The 21,001-nt window shown below is 45.6% G+C and overlaps 1 protein-coding gene across 1 annotated transcript in view; it reads left to right on the forward strand.

The window, feature by feature from the left end:
• The window catches only part of NCKAP5L (NCK associated protein 5 like), a 107,590-nt gene that overhangs the window by 73,213 nt on the left and 13,376 nt on the right, over positions 1 to 21,001 (forward strand). The window contains exons 10-11 of the mRNA XM_078685945.1: positions 8,038 to 8,346; positions 10,386 to 10,510. Coding sequence (XP_078542071.1) covers positions 8,038 to 8,346; positions 10,386 to 10,510 — 434 coding nt within the window. The remainder of the gene's footprint in view (positions 1 to 8,037; positions 8,347 to 10,385; positions 10,511 to 21,001) is intronic.

A 21,001-nucleotide genomic window follows, 5' to 3' on the forward strand; every position in this document is an offset into this window, starting at 1 on the left:
CCAAGAGTGCAGCAGTAAAAGTATAGACACACAAAGGGACAAAAATAGAACTTTTACATTCTGCACCAGTAGGAGGCAGAATAACAAATTTCCTCCAGGAGTGGAGGAAAATCACCACAGACAAGTGGGTTTTAAACCTAATACAATTCGGATTATGTATAGAATTAGACAAGACACCTCCATGCAAAAGACCAAAGAAAGATACATTCAAAGGAGGAAACATCCCATCTACTCAAGGAGGAAGAGGAAATGCTGTCAAATGTTTGTGTAGAATTGGTACCATCACTAGAAAAGAAACAAATAAAACAACTTAACATGATTCCTAATACCAAAGGCAGATAGGTCACTTAGGCCAATTCTAAGCTTTAGTTTTTTAACAAATGTTTAAACACGTAAAAATGTCACTGTAGCTTTTTATAAAGTGTTCAAAGAGCTACTCATTCCGCATTTGATCTCTCTATTCGAAGAGATGGGAGAGGATGGTAGGATGACCCCCTCAATGAGGGAGGCTCTAATAGTTACATTATTGAAACCAGGAAAGCCCCCAAACGAATGCTCGTTCTTTAGGCCACTGTCACTTTTGAACGTGGCTACCAAGCAGGCTTGCCCAAGTAGTGCCGCTGCTGGTTGGGCCAGAACAGACTGGGTTTGTGCCGGGACGCACTTTGTCATATTTTCTTAGGACTGTCTTTAGGACGGTAGAGCATGTGAAGCCTAAAATCAAAGCTGCTGCGGTCTTTCTCGACGCAGAAAAGGCCTTTGACTCAGAGTGGTTCTTTATGAATGCTGTGCTGAGACAGATGGGGTGGGAGAGGTTTTCCTTAAACTGGTGGCAGTACTATACAGCGCCCCTGTCGCTATAGTCCGGCAGGGCTGCCCATTATTCCCACTATTATATGCCTTAGTGGCAGAGCCCCTGGCATGCGCCCTAAGGGAATACCACGGGCGCAGGGGGATTCATTTCCCTAAATATAATCTCATTGTGTCGGCCTAGGCTGACGATACTCTTTTATATGTTAGCGATCCAGGGACCAATCTAACCCCTATTCTGAACGAGGTGATGCGGTTTGGTGAACTCTCTGGCCTCAAAATTAACTGGGCTAAGCCCACTATTTTTCCCTTGACCCCGGCCATGGTGCCTATTGAATTGGATTATCCTCTGTTGTCCTCTGACCCGGTGTGCTATTTAGGCGTGCAGTTCCATACGGACTTGGAGCGGGTGCTCAGTGAGAAATATGACAAAGCGATTGCTAGACTGGAGGAGTATGTAGATCGGTGGATCCGCCTGCTTTTGTCATTACTGGGACGCAGATCACTTATGAAAATGGTAGTACTTCTGAGATTTGTTTTTGTTTTTTGGGTTTTTGAACGTCCTGATGATGCTCCCTGGGCACATGTTCAAAGTCATTCGTTCTCTATTTGTGCGGCTGGCCTGGGCCGGGAAACATGCACGAGTTACATGGGATATCCTCACATTGCCCTTCTCCATGGTGGGCCAGGGGCCCCGGATTTAGAATTATATTACAGAGTGGTGCAGAGCTCTCATGCATATCACTGAATCCATGACCCGCAGGGTCTCCCACATTTGCAGATCGAAAAGGTGGCGGCAGCTCCCTCCCCTCTCCCACTACTGTTGTTTCAAGCCTCCTCATAAGAATGCAGAAGGACCCATTTCACCAAGGCTAGGTTGGAGTGGCAGAATGACCTGGGGGTGGCTCTGGATGGCGCTATTTGGCGGGACTGTTGTGAGGTTACTCAACATGTCTCACTGAACGTGAGACACTGTCTCATCCACTTTAAGTTTCTCAACAGAGTTTATTACACACCGGAGAGGTTGCATTGTTATGGTCTGTGGGACACCGCGGACTGAGAGCGATGCAAGGCTGGCCCGGCGGGGTTCATGCCTGTCGCCTGGTCATGCCCGGGGAGTGTGGTATACTGGGAGCAGATTTTTCAAACATTAAACTATATCACAGGCCTTAAGCTATCACCAGACCCGCTATTGGCCTTACTGGGCTACACTAGGCATTTACAGAAAGACATGCACGGATTGGTATGGGTTTGCTGCTTGCTAAGCGTAGAATTGCGATGCGCTGGGCTTGCGCCATCTATTGCGGACTGGTCTAAAGATATGGTGTATTGTAATATGCAGTCTGAACTGTATAATAATCGGTTACCCCCTCAAAACCATCCTAAAGGTTTCTGGGGATTATATCAGCACTACCTGGTTGGGAAGGCAACAGGCGCAGCGGAAGGTAATGATTCTGTTTAACCCAGCTAGTCTGATTGAGATATAACTCCGAATTTTAAGGTCCTTTCCGTGTTAGCTGGGTGCCATGGTCTTTAGTGCTTTTTTATGCCCAATGTAATCGATGATAGCGATCAATTATATAAGGCTGAGTGTATGTTTAACGATAACCCCGCTAAAAGTGAGGTTCAATTCCTGTGTAACACCTATGGTAGATAATCTGTAACCATCTCATGGCACTGCACACAGTGTGATGTTAATGTATTACTGTAATTTGTTTAAATAAAATAATTAATAATAACCCTACAAGTAGGGGATTACTTGGCGACAGGAGATTTGAAGGACACTTATTTACACATTTCCATGAACGCAAGCCACAAGATATTCCTCCGATTAGTGGTAGACAACAAACACTGCCAGTTCAAAGTGCTAGCATTTGGAATAAAATCAACACCAAGAGTATTTACAAAGTGTCTGGCTGTCTGGGAGAGGATGTGGCCTAATGGCTAGAGCGGTCGACCTCAGAGCTGGAGAATTTGGTTCAAGACTCTGCATGTATGCTCAACTACCTGTGATTCTGGGCGAATCATTTAATCCTCCGGCGCCAAACAAAAATGAATGTGTCCGTCTGTAATGCAACTGGTGCTCATGTAAAGCGCTCCGATACCTTCAGGTCTAATTCGCACTATATAAAACTCCCCCCAAAAATACCTAGTAGCAGCACACCTGTGAAGGCAGCACATACATGTTTATCCTTACTTTGACGACGGGCTATTAAGGGCATACTCATACGAAAGATGCAAAGAGCACATGCAGCAAGTAATAAGTATGCATTACCAGCATGGGTTCTCAATACACATGGAGATGTTATCGCTGGACCATAAGAAGAGAAAATGTTCTTAGGGTCCAGAATAAATTCAATCCAAGGGAAAGTATTCCCCAGTGAGAAAAGCACAGTAGCACTAATAAATGATACCGCTGTACTGCAAGGGGCAAGCTCTGACAGCACGGTGGGGAAGCTACTAGCAATGAGGGCGTCTTGCATCCCGTTGATACCAAATACCTAACTTCACATGAGACCATTTCAGGAATGACTAAAGAGCCAATGGTCACAGGTGACGGCGAGTTGGGATGGTCTAGGGGTTGCCATGCAAAGGATAGAGGAGGAGATAGCGTTGTGTAATAGGTCACATATAACACAAGGAAGGCCATTTAGACAACCAACTCCCAACTGTGACCATAATAACAGGAGCCTTACAGTTTGGATGGGGATCACACATGTGCAATCTCAAAGTAAGGGGAGTCTGGAAAGACCGGGATGCAATACAACACATCAAAATCCTGGAACTAAAAACGGCATTCCTGGCCTTAAAAGCCTTTAAAAAAAAAAGCTCTGGGGAAAATCGGCTTCACGACCACCAAACGTTTTACATAACCAAAGAGGGAGGGACACAGTCGCTACCACCGTCAAGATTAGCACCCAAAAATGTGGTACTGGGCTGTTCAAAGGAAGATGGAGATCTTAGCTGCCTACCTATCAGGGAAGGACAACATAGTGGCAGACAGACTGAGCAAACAAGCCTCGTGATCTCACAAATGAGAACTTAACCAAACAGTACTCTCAGAAAATGTTTCAAAAAATGGGGAAAGCCAGAAATAGATGTTTGCAACCCCCTAGAACGCGAAATGGCAACACCTTGCTTCCAGACAACATTGCCACCAGTCCATGGGGAATGCACTATTGATAAATTGGTTAGGGAAATGAGCTTACGCTTTTCCCCTGGTACCACTACTTCACAGGTTTATTAGCAAATGCAAGATCACCAACATGACCCTGATACTAATTGCACCACTGTGGGCAAGATGAAAATGGTTCTCAGAACTATTAGAACTATCACAGGGAAAGATTTTCAAATTACCAATCAGGCAAGACCTGTTGTCAGTGTAGGAAGGAAGGGCGCTTCACCTAGAACCAGAGTCTTTAAGTCTGGCAGGGTGGCTCCTGAAGACTTAGAATTCAGATACCTAAAGTTACCGGAAAGGACAATGTAGTTCTTAAGAGTTTCAAGAAGACCAACAACAAGAAAGTGTTTTACATAGCTAAATGGAAGAGATACTCCGTCTGGTGCAGAAAAGAAGGATTATTAAAAAAGATCACTAGAGATAAAACAGTGCTAAAGTACTTAACACATCATCTTGATTGTAAGCTGACCTATGCCGCTTTAAAGGTTCCTTTAGCAGCAATAGTGGCGTACAAAGTCATCACATTGAAAGAAGATTCTTCGCATCGCCAGTCATTAAGCAGTTCTTAGAAAGAGCAAAAAGAATTGCACCTCTGAAGAAGGTGCCTGCATGCTTGTGGAATTTTAAGTATGGTGCTCACAAGATTGATGAAGGCACCTTTTGAACCATTACACAAGGGTACATTACAAATGGTCACACTAAAGACTGCTTTTTTTAGTGGCCATAACATTACTCCGCAGAGTTAGTGAGTTACAAGCACTCACTTTACAGACCTTATTTTCAAGTTCACAGAGACAGAATTATCATGAAAACCGACCAGCAATTCATGTCAAAGGTTCTCTCTCAGTTCCACATGAACCAAAGTATTCATATGCCAAGTTTCTTTCAAAGACTCACGAAGAGAGGAAGTTACACGGAAATGAAAGGAGTGGTTCCTTTCATCGATCTGGTGAGAGAACCTAATGGTTGGATTTCTTCTTCTAGCTAGCTTGATGTGAAAATCACGGATATGGACACCCTTTATTGTTTTTCACCTCTTATCTTATGTAACAAATCTACCAATCTTCTGACTTAAGACAGCGTATGTTGCTGACACAGGTGGTCCGTTTGAATGTCACCATAGCCAATGACTGTGTAGATGGGGACAGCCTCAGAAACCCTACTAGATGTAGAAGAACAGTTAAGAATATACTTGATTTATATTTTTATGAATTACGTATTGACTACTTTGAGCACCCCTATTACAGTGATCCTCTAAAAGCCTTGGAATGAACATCAGCTATTGCTGTTTTTTATGGATTGGTCCATTGAGCATAATGAAAACTGACAATAAAGCATGTAGTCCTCTGTGGTATCCGTGTGTATGGAACATGCAGGTTGTTTTTGGTTGGGATTTGTTGTTGTGGGAGTGGTTTGAGAAAAATAACTCAACCTGTCACGGTTTGATCAGAGTATGCCAAAGATCATGTTTTCAAGGTTCTATCAGTAAAGTTTCTTTACCTTCCCTACGAGAAAACGGATGCGTATCGAAGATTAGATAGATGTAGCTCTTACTAGAACTACATCTGAAATAAATGATTCTGAAATGTGCATAGTTAGATAATAAAGTGAAACCAAGTTCTGAAAGAGCACCACCGAAGCAATGAAAAAATCAAACTAAGGGGTCTTGTGTCCTCTGTAACAAGGAAACCCAATCCTTCGATTAAAAACGTCACCCCTCACCCAATTATTCTGATTAATCAGCCATTTATTTGAATAACTCCAAACTAGATCCAAGGGTAATCTCTTGCACTGAAAGTCTGCGAAAGATTACTCTGACAGATTTTTCAATCCAACAGTTTCTAAACTACATGAGAGAGCAAGAAACTCAAAGGCACTAAACCTAGATGGGTTTACCCATGTCAGTAATATAAAACATTGTACCATGGAGTAGACAGAATTACTGTACCTGTATTAAAAATGTGCTCTTTCTTCAACTATTATGCCCGGCTGCACTGGGAGTGTAATAGTATGTAGCTTCAAAAAGGGCCCTTAAATGAATCAAAAAGTTATAGAATGATCACATTTATAGGCATGTCTGGTGAACTGTTTGTCATGCATCTTCGTACTCATTTAAAAACAGTGGGTTGAACAAAAAAATCTGATTCCAGTTGAAACCGGTTATTTGTTTAATGGAACAGTCTAGCTTTATACGTTAAGTTACTAGCTTTGTTTAACTGAGAAATATGTTCTTCAAAGAAAGTACCGACTGCATGCTTTTATGGACCTTCCAGATGCCTTTGATAAGATAGACAGCAAAAAGTCTATACAGTACCCACCTGGCCATTAATCAATATTAATCTAAAGGAAACACAACATACACATTAATCCAGTGTGTTTGAGTATTAATCGCGTTCTTATTTCAAATTTTTTTATCATAATTATGTTTTTCAGTTTTTGACAATCTTATCTTTCCCAGTACCGACAACGAAAATACATCAATCCATAAACGCAAATTACAAGACATAAATCAAAATAAATATGAAGTTGAAAACAACATGGTCGCAGACTAATGTCCAGTGCAATCTCAATCAATAGGGGACTGCTACGTTTTCGTTTCTTCATGTGAACATTCTTATATCAATATATGAATCCAAAATCTTACTAGGCCTACAGTATGGACTAAAATGTTTACTCTCACTTAATGTCAAGATGCTGAATGGAAAATATGGAAGCAGTTTCTGCTCCCATGTCAAGGGCTTTCAATAGAAGCATTCTGCTCAAAGTTGAGTTTGAGGGGAGTGGCAGCACAGGAGCATCCACTAATAGCCAGGTGTTTGGTGTTCCTTATTCCATGCTAAGTCAAATTTCTCAAAGGTTTATATATTCTGAAGTGAAATGAGTAGCAGGAAAAGCTAAAAGTACAACTCAGTAGCCATATAATGCAACTCACTGCCGTACGGTAGAAAAACTCATGACCTGGAACAACTGCAGTTTTATTTGGGAGCTGCTGAAACGTTTTTTTTTTACATTTCAAAATGGTTAGTGTAATACATTTCTCTGGAGAGACTGATAACGCAAAAGTTGTTCCCCGCAATAAATATTTCCTGCTATTTAAAATCGATATGAAAGGAATGGTATATATTTTTTTAATTCTGTGTTCTTATTTGGAGGTTGTTCAAAAGAAGCATGCCTGACCTATATTTTTAAATAAACTTATATATGCAGAACAGTCTGCAATGAAAATGTTGCCTTCACTACAACTGTAAATATCTGCTATTGATTGTATCGTTTTTAGAGCCTGTATTGATTCTATTTAATTATGGCGTGTGTTGTAAAAGCCCTCTTTATGTGGAACTGGGATACTAAAAAAAAAAAAAGTTTTAAAGAAATGAAACAATGACGTTTTTCAGTTTTTGCCTAAATTGCTAATACTTTAGAATCATAGTAATGGCCTGCTTCAAAGAATTCCTAAAATGCAGTGAAGAAAGATTCTTCTGCCTACAGAATTTTGCTACTCCTTTTGTTGGAATAGAAAGAGTATACAAAGGCTAAGATTCCGATTACATCTTTTTGCAGGCTAGCTGTTCCTGAATCTTGCTTCTTTTTTCTTTTTCTGCCCTCTGTACTTTTACTATTTTTAATACTGTTCCTCATCCCCTGTTCTCTTATGTTACTTCCTTTTTTGTCCTCCCTCTTTCTCTGAATATTTTTTTCTGCCTCTTTTTTCCTAGTATTTTCCTCTTTGCTATCTTTTGCTCCTCCTCAGGTCATCTACTTTTCCATCATCTACTCTACACTTGTCTCCTACCTGTTCCATTTTGTTTTTTTCCCCGGTCTCCCTATCCTCCTCTTCTCTCTTCCTCTCTGTTCCTATCCCACTTTCTCATCTCAGATTCATCTTACTCGTCTAGCTTATTCTCCTCTTAAGAATCCTCTCTTCTCACCCTCATGTCTGTTCTATTATCCCATCTTACCATACCCCTGTTCAACCAGGCTAGTTTCAAAGCTCCGAGATGGCTTCACATGTTATGCTCTTGGTAATGTTTTACTCTTCACTCCTGCAGCCTGCGGATCTCTGACACGTACCCTGGACAGTGGCATTGGGACTTTCCCACCACCGGATTACTGCAGTGGAACACCAAATCGGAGCGTGCCACGTTTGAAAACTAATGTGGATGTAGCACCCATCATGCCTGTGGGAGGTCCACCAGCACCTTTCAAGGTGCCACGTAAAGCGAGGACACTAGAGCGAGAAGTGCCCAGCATCGAGGAGACCTTTCTGCCCGGGCAACACCACAGTGTTCCTGCCTTCCATGCATTGCTGTCCACGCAGGAACCCAGTGGGGGACCACGTGCTCGCCGCACAGGCAAAGGTTTGTTTGTGTGTGCATGGGTGCATGTTTGCCTTCATGCATCTGTTTGTGTATGTGCAATATTGGGTTTTTTCAAAAGTGCATACATGTTCTTTCTCATGTTTTTTCTCCTTTTGGCTGTGTGTGTCAAGGTGTATGTCTGTCAGATTGCTTACATGTGTGTTAGCTTGATTTCATGTGTGTCAGACTGTGTGTATTGGGATCTGTATGTCTGAATGTCTTTGTCTTCTGGTGCATCTTACATGCAGGCTTTAAATCTTCTTTATTGGTTGCATCATTGCATGTATAAAGGAATATGAAACCCCCCATTCTCTGTTAACCTCCCTGTTCCACCAATGTACAAATGCATTATCAAAGCAGATCCAAAGGTCTGTGTAATTTATCCACTACAGACTATTGCATGGTTGCAGAATTTTAGAATATGTGTAGTGCATTTGTAGAGGTCATTGCTGTGGGTTATTCCTCACTAACCCTCATGTACTAAATTGAAGTCGGTGCATGAAACAGACAAACTCTCAGATGAGTAACCCTCAAACGTAGAAACTGTTGAGACCGTGTGTGTTGGGGGGGATAGGTTCTCAAGAGATATCTAACCTTCATGTACGTACTGTTGACTGGGTAGGCAGCTACTCAAGAACTATACTATGCAATTTTTGTCTAACGTAACGTGTGCCAGTGACATGATCATACCATGAATGGAGGGATTTGTCTGTCTCACAACCTTAGGCTGAAAGGGTGTGCATGAGGTATGTGTACCTATTCATCAAGTTACTGTAATTTCCTGTCAATAGCATGTTCCTTTCTACATTTTAGTGCTTTCTCACGCCTTGTCAGATTCCACTTTGAGGCAATATATTCTCGCTGTTCTTCAGACTGTTTTCAGCTCTGCGTGGGCCATTTTTAGGTTATCTCGGAGAATGCCCTGATCCTCCTTTCTTCAAATCAACACTGTGGCGATTGAAGGTTACTTGTGTGGATAGTCGTGGGTGCCAGAGTAGTTTGGCTCAATGCATGAATTGGTATGTGTTTCATAGTCTGAAAGCCTAAAAGTGTGTAAGGAAGTCTGTTCTTTTGGTCTTGGTGGTTGCCCTATGACTATTGTTTTGTTTTAGCAATAATCGTGTCTGTCTTGTCAATGTCCTTTTGAAGTTCTCTGCTTGTGAAGTGTTTGCGGTGAGAGGAGTAAAGAGATCATGTCGAAGTGGAAGAGGGAAGTTAGAATTTGGAGAGAATATATCATGTAGAGGTTATGGAATTCTTGGGAGAGCAGTGCAGCTTGTAGATAGTGGGGGTAGAGAGTATGGATTACTAAGCCAATCGCAGTGGCATGGTTCCTTGATTATATGGATGTCTGTGTAGCACTATCCTACTGTGGGAGGCTGCAGCTCCTGGTCCCAGCTCAGAGATGGCTGCACCTCTGATTTCAACTGTGCGATTCTCATTTTCGTCATCTGTGTCTCCTTGGAGATGTGTAGTTGGGTCATGTACAGTCGTTCTCCTGTATCCCAGACCTCACCCGGCGATTCCTCCGATGTGTAGTCCGGTCACATACATACTTCTTGTAGATGGTACTACAAGTAGACTTGTAATGTTTCAGCAGGCAACCCCCAATGAGGGAGCATAGCTTTCTGAAGCTCTGTAACCCTTTCATGTGCAGACTCCTTTGGGAGGAGTTGTGCAGTCTCTCAGTGTAACTCTCATATTCAGATTATTACAGGGGACGGGTGCTCTAGAGTCCTGTGACCCTCAATAAATAAGGTGCAGTAAAGCCTTCTGGAATGTGCACCCCCCTCATAGGGGCTGTTGCAGAGCGAGCAGACCACAGGAGCTGTGTAATCCTCTTACCATTTTTGGCTCAAGCTCCCAGAGGGGGAGGTTGCAAACTCTCAGGAAGTATGTATCCTCTCACTCATTGACTCTTAAAAGGGTGACCTGCAGGCTTTCTACAGATCCATAACCTTGTATACAAACCCCTGTGGATGGATACAACTGGCAAAGGCCCTCCAATAACTTGTAATGTTGTCATATTTGTGTGACAGACTCCTGCATCAGTCCAGGTCCAAGAACCCAGCAGAGCAAGAATTGGACCTTTCCCAATGCGAAGGCACCTGTGGGCTCAACAGAAGTGTTCCTGTCCAGCAGCCGAGAGCAGTTGTCCGTGAGGGTGAGTAGCACTGTGGGGGTGACTGATGTTTTTTAACTTAAGTTGCAGGAGTATTGTAATGTATTTATTTTATTCCTAGGATGTTGAGTACTTGGATTAATGGGATCCTTGGGAGATTATCCGAGAATCATTTACGAAGTATTCAGTATTGACCAGAGTTGATTAAGCATCAGCTACTTGGCAATCTGAGTGCACTGGGATCAAAATTTAAATTTTTCAATGAACTATATGCCCTAGAGATGAGTCTCATGTGTTGCTCTCACGTGGAATGTACTTGCCTACATATACAAAATCTAGTCATCTCTATTCATCTAGGTTTTGCGCTTTCTGCAGGCTGTCGACATACATTCGACCTATCTAAACTGTGACATGGGTGTTGGAGACATTGCACGCTGGAAATGGGATGTTGCCAATGCTCAGCATAGAGAGAGTTTCTCTCACCTCCTATTTGGCACCAGGGAAATAATTGAATTAGTGTCCTAAAGCATAGCTCAACTTGTGATAATGGTCCTTGTTAGCCCTTAGGGGTCAGCACACTCATTGCAGTTTGTCTGATGGAGAAACTATGCGTTGTGGTTCGTTGTTGGTACTGTGCTACCTTTAGCCTGGTGGCTGAGCTTGATGTCCTAGCTCATGAAAATCTGGCCAGATAGTAACTCAATTTAGAAAAAAAACGAGAGGGGCTCCCCTTAACACCAAAGGACAGGGCACCAAGTAGACTGTCAGTCAAATTGAAATTTCCTCTGGGACTCTATCAGATATTCTAATCATAATTCATACATCATTCATTCCCTATTCACACCAATATCACCAGAGCTTTCTTATGGAATTGCAATTTCAATATGTGATTTTATTCCTCATTAAAAATGGTTAAAAATAATATATCATAAGTACAGAGATCACATTAACAAGAATATAAAATTACATGAAATATATCACAATATTACAAAAACAAATCCACACAAATATTGTAATAGGAAATGATACCACTGGTACCTAGGGCAAGGAGGCTAAAGAGGGTCCCTCAGGGCTGCAGCATGACTTGTTCCACCCTTAGGGACCCCTCATTACAAAACTGCTGTTGCAAGCTGTGGGCCATGGTGCAGACAACAGTGAAGACGCAACATAACACACCTGTGTGCCGTGCCTGCAGACACTGCCTGCAGTATAGGTAAGTCACCCCTACAGCAGGCCATACAACCCCAAGTCAGGGTGCCCTATACTACACGTGTGGACATATCTGCTTGAGCAGATATGCTCCTGTGATGTCCAAGTCGACTCTTAGATATTACGAGTGAACAGGTAAACCATTTTCAGTACATGTGCTGGACACTGGTATTTACGATTTCCCCAGCTACATGATGGCTTCACTGAAACAAAAGATGTTTGGTATCAAACATTTCATATTAATAAGCCCACACTTATTCCAGTGATGGATTTATTAATAGATGCACCCAGAGAGCCCCTTGGAGATGCCCCCAGAAAACCTACCAATCTCTAGTGTACTGGCTGACAGGTGTAGACCAGCTGCCACCACAGACAGGTTTCTGATCCCCTGCAGAGAAGAGACCACGCTCTCTGAGGGCAGTAACAATGCCTGCTCTAGCCGGAAGTGTTGTCACTTAGCAGGATGGCTAAGTAATCAGAATGTCAAGGCAGGAGGCTTCAGAGGCCTCTGCCCCTTTTGATATTCAACTCAGGCTTCCCCCAGATAGAGGAAATGCCACCCCATGCCCTGAGCCCATTTGACACCCAGCCAGTCGGGAAAATTAGCTAGTCAGGAGGCGTGTTCCCTATAAGGCTTGTTCCATCCCTAAGGTGGGCTACTTGATGTGAACACAATAACTAGAATTTTGCAGCGTGAATCTTTCTGTATTCACTATGCTGTGCATATTCCGCAATCTGGTGGTTGGGTCCGGAATCGTAGTATTTTTTTTTTTTTTTTTTTTTTTTTGTCGTAGCCCAGGTGGGCGTCGACGTCCCACCATTTGGTGTACCTTCGGTGACGTCGGCGTGCTTCCAGCGGAAGCTACCACCCTTGGGCGCCATCTTCAGATTCTTTTTTCCGCCGTTGGGTCTGGATCGTCGCGTGAAGCTCCAGAAGTTTTGGAGAAGGAAAGGAGAAAATACTGCAAATCTTTAACCGAGAAGACCTGAGAAGATCGGGAGAAGAGGACCTTTAGAGAGGAGACGACGAAGAAAGGAGAAAATCTCGAAATCTTCGACGTACTTCGAGGAATGCACACACAGGGGGCCCCCTGAGCGCAGGGATGTACAAGACGCCCTTTAAATTCTGCAAGAACTGCCACCACAAGTTCGCACAGAAGGACCAGCACCCAGTCTGCAACCTCTGCCTACCTATCGACCACGAGAGCAGAGACTGCAACGCCTGCTCCGTCTTCAAGCCGAAGACACTCCGAGTTCGAGAAAGACAGAGGACGGCTCATCACACGATGCAGGGCAAGGGCCAAGCCCCGACTTTATGAACTTGGCCTCTCCACAGACGACGAGGACAACATCGCCGAAGGCCCAGATGACTTCACGGTCGCTGAGACCGATAAGAAAACGCCTGAAAAGGTAGGAGAGTCTACAACCCCGAAACTCCCACAGGGCCTCGAAAACCAGAGGCAGACTCTGGAAAGTCTGAGCCCAAAGCCTCGAAAGGAGCACCGGCGTCGAACAAATCGACGACCAAAGCTGCATCCTCCGAAAAAGAGCCCAGCGGATCCTCCGAGAAGGACTCCCGGCGGCAGAAGACCAGCGAAAAGCAAAGGTCATCGAAGCAAGCACCCGAAAGAGGGCCTTCGACTTCGACCTCGACTTCGACTTCGAAAGAATAGGAGCCAAAGAAAGCTTCGATGTCGACGGCGCCGCCGAAAAGGGCGGCCGAAACGCTCGATGGCGAACAGGCCGCAGAGATGCAGAGAAAGAGAAAGAGGCTCGAGGCCGAAATGGAGAACATCCTTCAGAGAAGAAAGGATTTCCATGAAAAAATGAGAAGCTACAAGATCCCCTCGAAGCCGGCAACGACCGTCGCTGAGGTACAGGCGCCTGAGGAGTTCGACGTCAAAGAGCCCCCGAAAACCCCAGAACCTTCGGAGCACGAAGAGGAGGAAGACCTCTACTATACAGAAGGGGATTACGGGGAACAGCAGTCAAGCTACAGCTCAGGTTCCTCGACGGCCCAAGACCAGGAATGGCAGGACATTGAGGCCGAAAACCCAGAGGAGGCGGTGGAAACGTACCCCTCGAGGCCTTCACCACCGGATGACATTGGGGCATACAATGAGGTGGTAAGAAAGGCGGCAGCAGCCTATGGGGTTAAGATGGAAGAGGAGAAGCCAGAAGCAGACTTCCTGCTCGAGACATTGCTCCCCATACAGACAAGAAGCCAGTTCCTGCCCATGCTCAAGAGTATCACAGACCAGGGGAAGGAAGCCTTCAAGGACCCGGCTACGTGCAGATCAGTAACGCCGAGGACGGAGAAGAAATACAAATTCTCCTCCCAAGACCCAGCTTACATCAAGGGATCCGTCACAGCAGATTCTATAATCGCTGCAACAGCCAGAAAAAGGGCAAACGTCCCAACAACGTCTGGACCCCCACCTGACAAGGAAAGCAGGAGGATGGATCTAACTGGCAGGAAGATTGAGAGGAACGCCGCAACGCACTGGCGGATGGCGAATTCCAACGCCCTCCTGAATAGGCATCAATACCAGCACTGGGAGGAGATGGGACAGTTGCTCAAGCACCTTCCGGAACAATACCGTGAGAGGGCATCACACCTTGTGGAAGAGGGGAAGAGCATCTCCAATTCGTGCCTGAAGACAGCCTTGGATGGGGCAGAAACATCCAGCAGACTGATGGCTATAGGCATCACAGAAAGAAGGCAAGCCTGGCTCAGGATCTCAGGATTCAAGGCTGAGGTTCAGAACAATATCCTGAACACAACCTTCAACAGTGAAACACTGTTTGGAGCCCCAGTTAATGATAAGCTCACCCAACTGAAGAAAGACAACGAGACGGCAAGGTCCATGGGGGCCCTGCAGTTCAGAGGGATGAAAAGGGGCACTCCTACACGGAGGCCGAACGGCAGAGGTGGAAATCAGCGAGGAGATTCTCACCAAAGTTTCCACCAGGGGCAACAGAGTGACAACCAGGGCCACCAGGGCCAGCAGAGGCAAGGCTGGAACTACCAAAGCAGGGTCCAGTCCTTTCGGCCAAGAGGAAATGGACGAGGCCAAAGAAGGAGAGGCGGTGAACAACCCCCCTCTAAGTGACTTCAGACGAGAGAAGGTGCCCCACCACCCAAACCCTCCGGGGGAGGAGCACGGGAAAACAAAGAGGGGAGGGCTACACGGACAAGACACAAAGGAACATGTAACACCGGTAGGAGGAAGATTAAGATTTTTTTCTCCAGGAGTGGAGCAAAATAACAACAGACAAGTGGATACTCCATATCATGCAGTACGGATACTGCATAGAATTAGAAAAGAGGCCACCAAACAGAAAACCAAAGAAAAGACAGCACTCGGGAAAAGAGCTGCAACTACTGCAAGAGGAAGCCCAAGAACTGCTCCTCAAAGCGGCCATCGAACGAGTTCCTTTCAAAGAACGGAACAAGGGAGTGTACTCAAACAACTTCCTAGTGCCAAAAGTGGACGAAAGTCTAAGACCCATCCTGGACCTACGGTTCCTGAACAAATACGTCGAAACTCAAAAATTCAAAATGACGTCCCTACAAGAGGTCATCCCACAAATAAAAGCAGGGGACTTCCTGTCTACAATAGACCTCAAAGATGCGTACCTGCACATCCCCATGAACAGGCAGCACAAGCACATGCTAAGGTTCACAGTAAACCAGGATCGCTACCAATTCACGACCCTGGCGTTCGGCCTAAAGTCCGCACCAAGGGTGTTCACCAAATGCCTCGCAGCAGTGGCCGCACATCTAAGAAGAATGGGGATACACGTGTACCCCTACCTCGACGACTGGCTGGTAAAGGCAAGCTGTTACAGGACATGCAAAGAGCATGCAGAACACGTGACAAGAACGCTAACAAACCTGGGGTTCTCCATACACTGGGGAAAATGCTCGATGGAACCAGAGCAGGTGAAGATCTTCCTGGGAGCCCAGATCGACACCGTCCAATGCAGAGTCCTACCGAGCGAGAAGAGAACGCTCAGTCTGTTGAGGGAGAAACGTCACTACCAGAAGGGGCGAGCTCTGACAGTGAGGACTGTGAGCAAGATCTTGGGGATGATGGCATCATGCATACACCTGGTCCCCAATGTACGCCTGCAAATGAGACCACTCCAAGAGTGGCTGCAACAACAATGGTCACAAGCTACAGGAAGTTGGGAGGATCTAGTGGTTGTAACGCACAGGGTGCAGGAAGAGATAAGGTGGTGGACCAATGAGAGAATAACAGAAGGGAAACCTCTAACACCACCGGACCCAACAGTGACCATCACCACAGACGCATCCCAGAAGGGGTGGGGCGCACACATGAACAGACTCAGAGTGAGGGGTCTGTGGAGCCCTACAGATGCAGTCAGGCACATCAACTACCTGGAACTGAAAACTGTGTTGCTAGCCCTCAAGGGCTTTCAGAAACACCTGTACAACCAGAAGGTGCTAATACAAACAGACAACACCACAACAATGTTTTATATAAACAAACAGGGGGGAACTCAATCGTTCCCTCTGTCAAACTTGGCACAGGAGATCTGGAAATGGGCTATACCACTAAAAATAGACTTGCTAGCCATACACCTGCCAGGGAAGGACCATGTAGAAGCGGATTGGCTCAGCAGGCAGACTTCAGCGTCCCACGAGTGGGAACTCAACAGTCAGGAAACAGAGAGTCTATTCAGGAAATGGGGCACCCCAACAATAGACCTATTTGCAACACACCGGAATGCAAAATGCCAATACTTTGCATCCAGGCAACCAGAGGCACTGTCCCAGGGGAATGCCCTATGGATAAGCTGGTCAAAAACATTTGCCTACGCTTTTCCCCCCGATACCACTGATCCCCAGGGTTCTCAACAAATGCATGAAGAGCAACATGACGCTCATCCTTGTGGCACCACAATGGGCCAGACAGACCTGGTTCTCTCAGATAATGGAGATGGCGCAGGGGCCACCCCACAAGTTCTCAAAAAGAAGAGACCTACTCTCCATGGAAAACGGAGAAGTTCTACACCCAGAGCCAGAGAGCCTCAACCTCTCAGCCTGGCTCCTGAGGACTTAGAATTCGCACACCTAAAACTACCAGAGAGCACCCTGCGGGTGCTGCGAGAGGCAAGAAGGCCCAGCACACGCAAGTGCTATGGGGAAAAATGGAAAAGATTCACTCAATGGTGTTGCAAGAAACAGCTCCAAAGGAAACTGACCAATGAATCCACGGTGCTAAGGTACCTCACGCAAATTATTAAAGCTAAACTAAGCTCATCGTTGCTGAGGGTGCACCTGGCAGCGATTGTGGCATACACAAGAGGAGAAACAGGGAGAAGCTTCTTCACATCCCAAGTCATAAAAAGATTCTTGGAAGGGGCTAAAAGAATAGCGCCGCCTAAAAGAATGCCGCCGCCGGCCTGGAACTTAAATGTGGTACTGACGGAGCTCATGAAAGCACCTTTCGAACCCATCCATAAAGCATCACTGCAAATTTTGACAATGAAGACGGCCTTTCTGGTAGCAATCACCTCGCTACGAAGGGTGAGTGAGCTGCAGGCTCTCACACTGCAGGAACCCTACATCCAGATACACAGTGACAGAGTCGTGATGAGAACGGACCCTCACTTCATGCCAAAGGTGGTGTCAAGGTTCCACATGAATCAGAGTATTCAGATCCCTAGCTTCTTCCAAAACCCCACCACAAGCGCTGAGAGGTCGCTCCACACCCTAGACGCAAGAAGGGCTGTGATGCACTACATTGAAAGAACGAAGGAGCACAGGAAGACAAAACAGTTCTTCGTGTCCTTCGCAAACAGTTACATGGGCAAACCAGTAACTAAAAACACCATAGCTCGATGGATCGCACAGACCATTCAATTCTGCCACAAACAAGCTGGCCAGGAGCTAACAGGAGGGGCACAGGCCCACTCCACCAGGAAGAAAGGAGCAACAATTGCCTTTCTGGCCAACACACCAATTCAGGACATATGCCTGGCGGCAACATGGGCTTCAGTGCACACTTTCACTAAGCACTATTGCGTGGATGTACAGATGAACAAAGAAGCACAAGTAGGGCAAAAAGTGCTTCAACATATTTTCAACAACCAACGCTCATCTTCCACCCAACCGCCACTAAAGTAACGAAAACCGCTACAAAATCTATGCACAGCATAGTGAATCCAGAAAGATTCACGCTGCAAAACGAATAGTTTCTTACCTGTCGGTGTACTTTTGCAGCTTGAAGATCTTTCTGGATTTTCTGGATTCACTAGCAAACCCACCCGCCTCCGCCAGAAAGATGAGGCTGGAAAAGAGGGTGGCAACAGATGGAAAAGAAAGCAAGTTGGAACAATTACATGATACGTGGAAATACTAACGTTGAAAAACGATTAACAAACATAGCCATGGATTCACTACAAAGACAAAAAAGAAAAAGCGACAGAAAAAAAGAATCCGAAGATGGCGCCCAAGGGTGGTAGCTTCCGCCGGAAGCACGCCGACGTCACCGAAGGTACACCAAATGGTGGGACGTCGACGCCCACCTGGGCTACGACAAAAAAAAAAAAAAAGGAGAGAAAAAAAAAGACTACGATTCCGGACCCAACCACCAGATTGCGGAATATGCACAGCATAGTGAATCCAGAAAGATCTTCAAGCTGCAAAACTACACCGACAGGTAAGAAACTATTCGTTCCACTATCTTGGTTTTTAGTAGAATTAGGCTCACTGGTTCAGGGTTATGCCCACTTGCCACAGGAATTAGTCATATAGGGGGTGTAGTAACCCTATAGGGAATTAGCCACTAGCTACTATCTGTCACTCCCCTTAATGCCCCTAAATTGAGTATTTAGGTGGCACCCCTGACACCAGGAACTCAGATTCGACGAATCAAGGAGACAAGGACAAAGAAGAGCCGCAAGTAAAGCGAGTACCGAAGACTGCTGTGGACTTTTGGCGCCAAACCCTGCCTGCCTGCATCAGGCTCAACAGTCATGACCAGCAACTCGTCCTGCAACTGACCAGCTTCCAAGAACCTCGGTAGACGGCCAGCCCTTCGCAAATTGCCATTAATCACCCTTGAATTAGAGGAGCTACTCCATAGAGTCCTCAGGCACTGAAAACGCAATGTCCGGCTTACCGAGTTGCCACTCCCCTGCCAGCCCAGCACAGTAGCCTCCTAGTAAGAGGACCCTGTGCTCCTGAAAGTCAGATCTGTCCCCCCACCAAGTGAGAGAACACCAGGACCAACCAGAGCCGCACAGGACCAATACCTGGGGTAAAGGACCCCTTGCAGCAAACAGACCAGTCCAGACTCCCACTGCACTGCCAGAGCAGTCGTCGAGGGACATCAGCACTGCAGAAACACACTTTCAGAGTGGCCCATGCACGCGCAATATTCCTCTTTGCCACTCCATCTGCCAAACCAAGCCAACTTTTAGTGTTTTTTTGGCAAGACTATCTCCCCATCACTCCTAGTATATGCCACAGTGCATCGACCAGGACCTGTGCACCTACTACTGGCATCATCACTCAGGCAATACCACTCCAATATTGTTTAATTTTGGGACAGGACCACAGGATATGGAAGAAAGTGCCTGTATCACTGCACTCTAGCACACCCGTCAGAGTCACAGCGAACCATATGGTACTGCACTGTCCTTGGGGCATACGATCTGTGAAGAATCCTGAGCTGAAACAGTCTGACCCGCTCCCTCTTACAGATTTCCCTAGGGTACTGCATGGCTTATGCCCAGTCATCATCCTTCAAATGTCCCATGTCTGTTTCCCATGCCATCTGTAGGGGGCCATATAATCTGGTGAGTTATTCGTGTTTTTTTTTTTATATGTTAGGGAGATGGCTTTGTCTAGCATTGGGTCAAGTAGGAGTCTGTCTCCTAATGGGTAATACTCCGGAAGTGGTTCCCCTTCAGCCACATGGCATTTGAGGGCATGCCTCAATTGTAGATACCTGAGGTATTCCCCCCCTCCCCATCTGATATTCTGTTTGGAGGTTTGCAAAGTCAATCATTGTCCTGCTGCGCCAATCATCTTTCAGAAGTTCTATCCCCATGTGTCCCCATTTATGGAATCTTTGCAGGCGCCTGACCTCACCCAGTATATCACCCTCCCAGAGTGGGGTCAGCTCCGTGACCCTGGCTTCCATCCTACTATTTTTGTAGTTTTCTTCCACGCGCATGTGTGTGCATCGCGAGTGACTTGTTGTGCTTTCTCCTGTATAATTCAGCTAGATAGCCACCTTTACCCATAGCTAAGCAGTGTACTCGATAGGCAGACTCAGTGGTCGGGGGGGAAAAATCCAGCCATTAATCTTTACAAGATGTGATGCTCAGTAATAAGTCCTTATGTCTGGGACCGCCAGGCCTCCCTCAAAGACCCCCGCTGTAACTTACACCTAGCGATATGCGGGCTGCTGCCCCCACAGCAGGGTGCGTTGTTCTGCCTCAACCGCCCGAAAAAAAGCCTCTGGTATGGTGTGTTCTTCAGGACATATAGCAGGCGGGGGAGAGCCATAATTTTAAACAGGACCACTCTGCCCACTACATAATACTACACCTTCCTACAGTTCATGATCAGCAACGTTTATAAACTGATTCCTTTGAAAACATGAGGACCAGGTACCATGAAAGTACCAGTGCAGCGGTCTGCATTCATAGTTTGCAAGTCAAGCTCATGTGGATGAATATGGTCACAGCATCTGGTTTTCAGCTCATTGTAGTACAGAATTTGTTTTTTACAAAATTGAATGTATCAATAACTGTATCATATGAACAGATTTCAACCCATTTACTTTGAAATCTGCCAGGTATGACCCAAAGGAAGTATTATTTTTATGGTAAAAGAACTCTCACCCAGTAGTGCTTCTAGTGGCATGCTTTTTCGAGTTCACCCCAGTACACAATTTATCGCGGTGTGCTCCTAACTTGACGTTCAAGGGAATGCTGGTAAGGTGGGGGGGCATCTAAAGGTTAAAAATGCTTACAGCAACATGTCTGTGACTTTAAAGGGGGTCTATTTGGCAAGCTGAAGAATACAAAGGGCAGTGCTCAAAGTTTCTTATATGGCACTACTCCAGTGCACTGACCCCAGTTCATATTCTTTTCTATTTCTGCAGTGTTAAAAGGAAGAAATAACACCTGGCAGGCTGTCGGGCTTTAATGATGCCACCCTTGTGGCAGGTAGATGTCACTCTTGGGTCCACATGATGTATGCGTATGACTTTGAGGCTTGTGAGAACTGTGGCTACCTTAATTTGAAGGGCATCAAAAAGTGAGAGGCTAAACTTTTGC

The sequence above is a fragment of the Lissotriton helveticus genome, chromosome 1_1 (assembly GCF_964261635.1).
Source record: "Lissotriton helveticus chromosome 1_1, aLisHel1.1, whole genome shotgun sequence".
In the NCBI taxonomy this organism is placed as follows: domain Eukaryota; kingdom Metazoa; phylum Chordata; class Amphibia; order Caudata; family Salamandridae; genus Lissotriton; species Lissotriton helveticus.